The sequence below is a fragment of the Arachis duranensis genome, chromosome 7 (genome assembly GCF_000817695.3).
Source record: "Arachis duranensis cultivar V14167 chromosome 7, aradu.V14167.gnm2.J7QH, whole genome shotgun sequence".
NCBI classification, from domain to species: Eukaryota; Viridiplantae; Streptophyta; class Magnoliopsida; order Fabales; family Fabaceae; genus Arachis; species Arachis duranensis.
Genome location: NC_029778.3, coordinates 4,387,798 through 4,398,054, shown reverse-complemented (window position 1 = coordinate 4,398,054; position 10,257 = coordinate 4,387,798). Strand labels below are relative to the sequence as shown.

General features: G+C 33.8%; 2 protein-coding genes across 3 annotated transcripts in view; one reads left to right on the top strand and one right to left on the bottom strand.

Moving 5' to 3' along the window:
- Positions 1 to 4,209, top strand: part of LOC107496587 (protein DETOXIFICATION 41) — a 17,013-nt gene extending 12,804 nt beyond the window's left edge. The window contains exons 2-9 of one of the 2 annotated variants that reach the window (XM_052251845.1): positions 908 to 1,162; positions 1,257 to 1,801; positions 2,033 to 2,119; positions 2,210 to 2,266; positions 2,359 to 2,597; positions 3,459 to 3,577; positions 3,676 to 3,762; positions 3,955 to 4,209. In XM_052251845.1, the coding sequence (XP_052107805.1) occupies positions 908 to 1,162; positions 1,257 to 1,801; positions 2,033 to 2,119; positions 2,210 to 2,266; positions 2,359 to 2,597; positions 3,459 to 3,577; positions 3,676 to 3,762; positions 3,955 to 4,029 (1,464 nt within the window). In that variant the 3' untranslated portion in view covers positions 4,030 to 4,209. Of the gene's footprint in view, positions 1 to 862; positions 1,163 to 1,256; positions 1,802 to 2,032; positions 2,120 to 2,209; positions 2,267 to 2,358; positions 2,598 to 3,458; positions 3,578 to 3,675; positions 3,763 to 3,954 lie in introns of those variants that run through there. The other variant, XM_016117891.3, reaches the window with a different exon arrangement.
- A 1,491-nt stretch (positions 4,210 to 5,700) lies between these two features.
- On the bottom strand, positions 5,701 to 10,062 carry LOC107496522 (polyamine oxidase 2; the record flags this gene model as incomplete). Its single annotated transcript, XM_016117793.2, is given in 10 exon segments — positions 5,701 to 6,146; positions 6,235 to 6,664; positions 6,745 to 6,842; positions 7,049 to 7,151; positions 7,246 to 7,331; positions 7,458 to 7,545; positions 8,217 to 8,330; positions 8,433 to 8,521; positions 8,670 to 8,785; positions 9,668 to 10,062. Coding segments are annotated over 10 exon segments (1,470 nt in total). The 3' UTR covers positions 5,701 to 5,840.
- Between the last annotated feature and the right edge of the window lie 195 nt (positions 10,063 to 10,257).

Genomic DNA, 10,257 nt, shown 5'->3' with positions numbered 1-10,257 from the left:
ACAGCTAACAAAATTAGAAAGAAAACAAAACATAATAGTTTTCTTTTCTCCTTTTTATGTCAACCGAACTACTAGTATCTAAGTCTTGCTACTAAGAATTTGACTAATTTTCAACCCAACCCAACATGGTTTTCCATAAAAGGGATGAAGTCTCTTTTATAAGAATTTTTTTCTATTTTCATGACTTAAATCGAATCATTGTTACTTTAACTAATTCCACGATGGTAATTAAATATATAAAAATATATTATGTGCATATAGAAAATCAAGTACTAAATTAGCTACCACATATCTATATATAAATACATGTATTGTTTAATTCATTTCTAAAATATATCTTGTATGGTTCTAAAACCCAAATCGAACCCGTCAGTTTAACCGAATTAACTAAGAATCGACCACAAAATCAATTCGGTTTAAGTGAAAAATGGATTTGTAACAAACCTGTCAAAGAGTAAAAAAAATCAGTCAAAAAATTAGTTAATCGGTTGAACCGATACAATTTTTTAAACAATTTAAAATAATAAAATAAAATAATTTTTTTTTTCTTAAAATTATATATTTTATATATAAATATATTATTTTATCATATTCGATTCAATTCTGGTTGATTTTCGATTGAACCCTTAAATTTTGCACTTTTGACTCTATCTATTCAATAACAGTTCGATTTTTAGAATTTTAGTATTTTGAATTTCAATATATATTTTGTGATGGTGGCTAATTTTTTATGTACACATGGTATAGTTGTTAAACTATGTATCTACCTTCCTAGCCCTCCACATCTTATTTATACAAGTTTACTAGCAATAACTTTTCATGTAGTGAACTAGTTTGAATGATTAGTGAGACACACAGAACCATGGGGTCTGTGGAGTATCAGCCATTGCTAGACTCAAACACAAAGGTTTCAGCTTTGTCAGCTGATGCCATTGAGGATTTCTTGGAATACAAGCCAATCGAGGCGCGATGGTGGCTGAAGCTTGTTGCTTGGGAGTCAAGGCTCCTCTGGCTCCTCTCTGGTTCTTCCATTATTGTGTCCGTTTTCAATTACATGCTAAGCTTTGTAACATTGATGTTCACTGGCCATTTGGGGTCTGTAGAGCTTGCTGGAGCTTCCATAGCTAGTGTTGGAATTCAAGGTCTTGCTTATGGAATTATGGTATGCATTCTTATTCTCTCAAAAAACTCATACTTATCTTTGGTAATATTATGATAGTCTGCTCAGTTTTGAATTCTAAATTTCCATCAAACAGTTGGGGATGGCGAGTGCAGTGCAAACAGTGTGTGGCCAGGCCTATGGAGCTGCGAAACATGCGGCAATGGGAGTCATATTGCAAAGAGCAATCATCCTACACTTAGGTGCAGCTGTGCTACTCACATTCCTCTATTGGTTCTCAGGGCCTTTTCTAAAAGCCATAGGTCAATCAGACAGCATAGCCGAGCAGGCGCAGATTTTCGCCCGAGGACTAATCATTCAGCTCTACGCATTCGCGGTAACCTGTCCAATGCAGAGGTTCCTGCAAGCACAGAACATAGTGAATCCTTTGGCATACATGTCAGTTGGTGTGTTCCTTCTGCATGTTCTTCTGAGTTGGCTAGTTGTCTTTGTTTTGGACTATGGACTTCTTGGTGCAGCACTCACTCTCAGCTTTTCTTGGTGCATTCTTGCTTTCTTGAATGCTCTCTACATTTTTCTTAGCCCAAGGTGCAACCAAACTTGGACTGGTTTTACTTTAAAAGCCTTCAAAGGAATTTGGCCTTATTTCAAGATCACACTTGCTTCTGCTATCATGTTATGGTATGTAACGATTTAATCACGCATAATATCTAACTGTTAATTTAAGAGGCGGCACCCAAACATGACACGTCACAAAAAAAATAATAGTAAAAGATCAGACGTGATAAGATCATGTGAAATTTTCATATCAGATAATCTTTTTAAACCTATCAAAACATGTTAAATATAATAGAATAAAACTGTTTATCTACATATTTATTTCTGATAATGTCGTAACGAACCTAAATGTAGTTTGGAGATATGGTACAATCAAGGAATAGGGCTTATATCAGGTCTGCTCCCAAATCCAACAATCTCACTTGACACAATTTCAATTTGGTATGTTCATAGTTCATATTTAGAATGATCTTTCTAACCATTGTTCAAATTTCTTTCTAACAATAGTCTCCATGTTAATGTGCTTTTCAGTATGTACTACTTGAACTGTGACATGCAATTTATGTTAGGACTTAGTGCAGCAGCAAGGTAAGTTACCAAACAAAACACAATTTTATTTTATTTGTTTCATTCACTCAACTTTCAGACAAACATTTTGATCACAATTTCAATGATTGCAGTGTGAGAGTTAGCAATGAATTAGGAGCAGCACATCCAAGAGTAGCAAAATTTTCAGTGTTTGTAGTGAATGGAACAAGCGTCGCAATCAGTATAGTATTTTGTGCCATTGTCTTGATCTTCAGGGTTGGTTTGAGCAAGCTTTTCACCACTGACTCTGAAGTCATTGAAGGTGTTTCTAGCATGACTCCATTGTTAGTCATATCTGTTTTCCTTAATGGCATTCAACCTATACTCTCAGGTAATAAAGAAAAAACACTTTTGATTATACTTTTATAGCTAAGTTTGATAAATGTCTCCAGACAAAAATGTCAATCTATTGTTTTGTTAATCCAATCGATAGATTTTTTAAGAAATACGACTTCAAAATCCTCGACGGATGTAATAGATCAAAAATAAACTTTTAATCGATTGTAATTGCCAAAAAGTTATTACGATCAATAGAAGATCTAATTCGTTATTGTTTTTGTTTTTTATTATTAATAAACATAATAGATGAATGATAAAATAATAATTTATAAAATAAAAAATAGTTTTTATGATTAAATAAAATATATGGGATTAATTTATAATTAAAATTAGAAACGGACTATTTAGCGGTTATTGAAAAACTTAAAAAACATGTTTTGTTATGAGACCATTTAATGGTCCAAACGTCCTGGGACCATTGAATCTTTTGCCCAAAGTGTCTTCATAAAGTTGGAATGACTTAATCAAATTTATTATATTCTTATCTATTCTTATTATATAAAAGTTGATACAAACCTATTATAATATAAGTTTGTGACATATTGGTTTATGTGATTATACCACATCAGCAATTTTACATAGATGTCAATTTTGCAAAATAAAAATAATAGATATTTATATAGTAATAATACAAAAATAACCAAATTTAATACCTATTATTACCCAATTGAATTAAAAAGTAACGGTTAAATATAATTAATATCTACATTAAAACTATTATCTGATTAATTCGTAAAGAATATAATACTTTTAAATTTATAGTATATAGTATAGTTAATTTAGCTATTTGTGCATTGTGCGGGTCTTAATCTAATATGATTTAAATGCTAATGGCTCATTTGGAAATTTTCAGGAGTTGCAATTGGAAGTGGATGGCAAGATATAGTTGCTTATGTAAACTTGTTTTGTTACTATGTCATTGGTCTTACTGTTGGATGTATCCTTGGCTTCAAAACATCTTTAGGAGTAGCTGTATGTTTGAATCTTTACCATTTCCCTCAATAATTAATTACTGCTCCTAAGTTTGTATTAGAATTAGTGTAATCCTAAGCATTTGGAATTTCTTGCAGGGTATCTGGTGGGGAATGATCCTTGGAGTTTTTATACAAACAGTAACTCTTATAATTCTGACTGCCAGAACAAATTGGGATGCTGAGGTAATCAAATTTAAAACATTAGACTCTACAACCTTAAATATTTTAGAGCAATTTAGTACCAGAAAATTGACTAATGTAATGTGTCATTTGATCTTTCAAAGGTTAAATTGATGATCTTTTAGAAATTAAGTTGCACGTGTATGACATTATTAAAGGTGAGATTATGAAGCAGTTTGTAATTGTTGTTTGTAGGTTGAGAAAACTGTCGCTCGAATCAAGAGATCTGCAGAAGATGAAACCTTGGATCAATTGGTTACTGATGCTTAGAATAGTAATTTACATCAATTTTCTCTGAGCTTAGTAGAAATGCTGGTTGCCAAGCACAATGATGTTAATTTGTGCTACAACTACAAAAGATGTTTTTGTTCATGTTTTTTTTTTCCGCATATTTTTGGTATCAAATAAGGAAGTTCACTTATGTGAAGGTTATAATTTATATAAATTATATGCATGGTGTTTGAATGTGATATTATTAATAAATTATATTTATTCTGTTTAAATCAACTCATGAGGTTGAACCAGTTAATAATCTTTTATAAAGTCAAAATTGAATTTTAAACTTGAGTGTTAATGATCAAACGGCAAATTCAATTTTCAAGACTTACAACCCAAATAGGATTAAATTATTCAAAACCCCACGCAGTCTTTCAAACCAAGGAGGCATGGAGTGTCTGGAAGATTCCCAAAATCGTGTAAATCACGTTACGGCTGCTGGGTCAGAATAATAATCAGATAGAAGATTGAGAAATCAGAATATGATGGTATAATGTAAGCTAATGACTAATATCACCCGTCCCCTGATCCTAATCTATGACAAAAATTCTACCGAACTTCGAGTAGGTTAAGGCTGGGTTTGGTAAAGTTTTCTGAAGAGGTGCTTGTACTTTTTAAAAGCACAAGTACCTCATTTTGTGTTAGATAAATTAAAAAGGTTAAGTGCTAGTGCTTGCGATTTTTAAAAGTTATGGGTGCTTTTGAAAGCACCTAAGAGCGAGTTTTTTTAAGGTTGGCTTGTGCTTATCAAAATTAAAAAAAAATCTAATATAATAAATATTCAAAATTACTATTATTAATTATTAACACCAGATTTTATTTGCTTTCCCACACATTTTCTTCATTATATTGCAATTGAAATATTCGTATATTTCTAATTTCTCAACCTAACCTTCATAAATTCTAACACCGTCTTCATATATTTTTTATTTTCCAACTTAATCTTCACAATTTCAACACAAATACATCTCTATCACGTATTAGGTATGAACATCTGTCTATTTATATTATTTTTTGTGAGTTATTTTTGTATTTTCTAATAAATGCTTGTTTTTCTCTGTTCTTTAGAACGTGAAGAAAGAGACCTGATTTATGGAAACCAATCATAAAATTTTCGTACACCAACTTCATAAACATTAGTCAAAATTATAATAACAACATATATATACATATATAAATATAGATATATAATTTTACTTGAAATATGTATCCCATTTTTTGTGATTTATAAAAATGAGTTAATATATACAGATGAGTAATGGATGTATCAGTATTAACATTGGATTACATACAATTTTATTATTTTATTATTGACTATTGATAACTCTATTTATATTAATATAGAGAATAAATCAAATAAATATTTAAATTATTGGTCCCTAAAATTAAAAAAAAAATTATTCTTCGTTATAAATATGTTTATTATAATTTTTAAAAATCTATTTTACCAAACATAATTGTAGTGTTTGTGGTTATTAAAGGCTATTTTTGACGTGATTTTACCGAACGTAAGTGCTGCAACTTTTAAAAAGTTGTCTTTTAAAAAACAGCTTTCATAAACTACTTTTGAAAAGTAAAAGCTTTACCAAACCAAGCCTAAAAAAGGTTGAGCGTAAAAGGTGAACACCAAGCGGTTCCCATATTTTATTTCAGCACAGCACAATAGGCACAACAATAATAATGTATTATGCAGTTTTCGTGAGATTATTCAAATTGAGACTCCATGGGTCTCAGCACTCTCAAGGTACAAAGATTCACAACACCATAACAAGGCATGACACATAAACCCAACGTAAAGGAATGATTTACAAACGTGATATCAGAAGAGGTATGGACAGAGCCTCCTCTCCCATCACAGGCTGGAACAGATCAAGCTCCCCATATCGCTCCAGAACGCGCATCCTGCAGTCCTCTGCTGCCATCATCGCAGTAGAGAATGCCCCATGCACGGACCCCGGATAGAGCGCGCTTGTTGCTTCCCCTGCAAAGAATAAGTTATCTACAGGCACTCTCAGCCTCTCGTACAGATCATGTGGCTTCCCAACTGCATCATAACTGTAAGAGCCTAATGAATTAACATCTGTTCCCCACCGTGACACAAGATACTGAATCTGCATGATCGAAATAAGTTTCATTGTTATCGCATCATCTTTGGAGAATTGAGGTGAAAAGAGAGAGAATAGTCGGAGTAGTAGTTACCGGGGAGGAAGCATCTGGAAGGATCTTCTTGAGCTGCATGAAAGCGAAGTTAGCAGCTGCTTCATCAGACATTTTCTCAATGTCTTTGGCCAGCCGCCCAGCAGGCATGTAAACAAGAACAGGGTGACCTGCGGCCTTATGGAGATTGAGAAAGTAACTGCATCCATAAGATGTCTCAGCAACCACTCCCAAGAACTCCACATTAGGCCAAAACACATTCTCAAAGTGTAAAATTATTTTGTTCTCAATCCCAACCCCAAGGTCAGCAATGGCAGCCTCTTTCCAATCAGGGAGCTTCGGCTCGAACTTTATGCTCTTTGCTTTCAACACCCCAAGAGGTACAGCAACAACAGCAGCATCGGCAATAAATGTCTCTCCGTTTTCCACTGTCACCTTTACTCCATTATATCGCCTTTCGATTTTTGAGACCCTGAAAAGTGGTCCAGTTAATTAAGTTAAGGATGATAACAGGATAGACTCTCAAAACAAAAACTTCTAACGATTATCTACCTATGTCCCAGGCGAATGTCAAGACCCTTAGCCAATGTGTGTATAACAGGCAGGTAGCCCCTGACCATAAGACCATGACCACCAGGAAGCAATTCTTCCTGTAAGCAACATATAGACCAAAATAAGTATAACTTGTACAAGACAAATCTTGATGCATCTAATAATTAAACCTCAAACTCAAACCTATAGCTCATAAGGATTAGTTTAGAATTTCAAAGTGTAAGCTTCAGAGATATGGATAGAAGATAACATTGTGCACAGACAATGAAACTGACATATCTTGAATTCAAATTCGTAGACATACCTGATCCCAACATTTGAGTGATATGGTATCGGAATCTGCAGCAAACCAACCCTCCATTCTGCACAAATACCACTGGAGCACCTTGTGGGCAAGCCCCTCTAACCTGCATCCCGTAAGGAAGTCTAATTAAACCCATTTTGTTCTTAGAGAAAAGTAATTAGGCAGTAAAGGAATTTGCTCTATAAGTAAGAACCGACCTGAATTCTGGCTTTCTTTCGAAAACAATTGAAAGTGCCCGGAGTATGGATATGTCTTCACTGAGTTCCTGTCGGACTTTATCTGTCTGCATTAAATAAGAGCAAATTGTTGGAAAAAAAGCTTATTACAAGTATAACCAAATATCAGAAGTATCAAATAGAAAGGCAATGGCTCATGAAAATAAATAAAATAAATATAATGAGCAACTTACCTCATCTAAAATCATCTCAAATACTTTACCAACTTTTTTTACAAGTTCTTGGGGAACTTGAATACCATCCATATCAAAAAGTGCATAGCTGCAAAACGTTGGACAATATTCAATTAGTAAAGGGAAAAGTTTGGAACCAACTTTTTTCATCCAACAATCAGTCAACATTTTTCTTTTCCTTTAAATTTCTCTCTCTCCCCCGTGATCTTTGCTTATCCACTACTTTGTTGTTAAAGAAAAGTTGGTTCCCTGTCAAAATCCATTAGTAAAATATTCTCTCCAACAATGTATATCATTAAGAGACATGTTGGAGCTTATTAATGATTAATTGGCTATCCATTGTAGCAACTCTGTTAGCATAACTAAGATGTATATAGTTAGATCATTTATTTACCATAGTTAGATCATTCATTTCATATCTTTACTCTAGTTAGTACAGCCTGTATAGTTCGTTAGAATAACAACTTTGTTAGTCACTTGTATATAAGGCCAATCTTTGTATAGTACAGAGGGTGATTTGCCACACTAACGGAAAATCTTCAGCTCTATCTTCCATATTCTCTCCTCTCCTTATTCTTCTTTCTTCTCTTTAACCATTTTTCTTTCTTCCTTTACACAGCCTTAACAGTTCACTGGCTTAGATGCCAAGTTTTAACAACAGAAGATAGTTCAAACCATTTTCATAAGTTAATTGTTCAAGTGCAGCACAAACAGCTATACAGTACATAGATGATAGAGCATCAAAATAAATGCATTTACCTTTCCAAATCATGGTCATAGAGGACAGAGTTATCCTCACTTGTACGGTAAAGAGGTAATCCAAGCCTCCCAATCAATGGAGCCAGTGGATTCTCCTTGCAAACTCCATGCAACCTGAAACACAGTATGTCATGTTTAATACTAAACAAACACAGACTTCTATTGGATTCTCGTCAACATTTAAATAAAATAAAATAGAATAAAAAAAAGTTTTACCATGATGCTCCTAGGTCAACAGGGAAGCCAAAAGAATAATCAGTATGAATCCGGCCACCAAGTCTTTCCCTCGACTCTAAGAGGACAACCTGACGAAAATAAACCCTTTAATATAACCCCTCAATAGCACATGTAAAGTAACTACAAGCCATAGAGACAACAGAATGACATATTATCATTTTATAGAGTTGCATGCAAAGTAGATAATAGCAGGTAAATATTTGTTTGCTTGAATACCTGAATTGAGGCATCATGAAGTGCCCGAGCCGCAGCAACCCCAGCCATGCCACCACCAATGACAATAACAGATGGTGACCTCTGCAACTGCCCATCAACCTTTCCAAAGCAATCAGCTACAATGAAAGGTAGGAAGATAACAAAAGAGAACCCAAGTTAGTAACAGCAGTAATTCATGATGGAAAAGAAGAATAAAATAAAATAATTCCAAAACAAACATTACATATATACACACTCAGACCATCCAAGTTAACAACTCTTAAGCTACATTTAGTAGCTCGGAAAGACAGTACTCAAAATTTGTCTTAGGACACGAAATTTTGTACCCATCTCCAGATCCAAACACATTCCTCTGTCTAAAAGACTAAAACCAAACACGGCCTTGGATACACAAGCATAAGCACAAAAACAACTCAACTATCTTTCCACAAGTTGGCGTGGCAGATATCTGAGGATGATGTCTATTCTATTTTCAAAGCATAACCATGCTTCTTTAACAATAACAAAAACTCATCATGATAAAAAAAATTATTCTACTAGGTATGTGGGAGTAAAGCCATTCAAAACATAGTTAAGGGACTGCAACCCTTCCCAAAGAAGTTAAGATCACTTTTAGTAGCTAGATTTTCAAAACCCACCACCCTAACAGCATGAGTTTACACATTTGACTAGACATTAGTAAACCTAAGATTCTACCCTTTTCCTTCTCCAATTAGTATGCAGATTATTATTTAATCTGACCAAGTGATGATTGGTTATCAGATTAATAATTTTTTCATAGTTGTGAATAATTTACTCATCATTCCTAGTTTGTAAAAGAAAATATATTATATTATATTATTATAATATCATATTATCAACTGAAAAAAAAAAACATGCATGGACATTTACAAAACGAATATTAATTTGATCTAGAACTTCGGACATATCAATATGAATAGTTTAAAAAGAAAAAAGAAGTCGTAATAATAAATAAAACATGGTGATCGCAAACAAACCTCTGCGCAATTGAGAATTGCTCTTAACTCGAGACTCCATATTGCGTTGATAATGATCGGGTATTACGATTGAGATTACTACTACTATTAATTTCGATTAAGGGCGAAGAATTTATTAATTGAGGTGAAAAATGGAGGATAAAGATTAACAAACAAGTAACGGAGCGAATGGAATTCAAATTCGAGAATAAACGCAGCTTCCCCAACCAGCTCATGCAGCTAGCTAAAGTTTTTTCTTCCGTGAGAAAAACCTCGAAACAAACAACGCAAACCCTCTCGATTCGGATCGCGACGCGATCAAGCGAAGAGAAGAAAAAGTGACGAACAATCGCAGTTTCTGCGTTTTCGTTCGGAGAAAAAAATATACAAACTCAATTCGCAGAGAGAGTCGCGATCTCGAGAGGGAGAATCGAGAGAGAAATTAAACTTGTCGGTGCTTGATTTTTCGGGAAAATTGAAAGGGGAAAACGTGAGAGAAAAAAAAAAGAAAGAGAAAACTCTAGAGAGAGAAAAAGAGTTGAACTGGAAAATTGAGATTTGGTGTTTTCTGCGCGTATGGTTCAGTAATTGAGTTATGGGTTGCAGCTTTT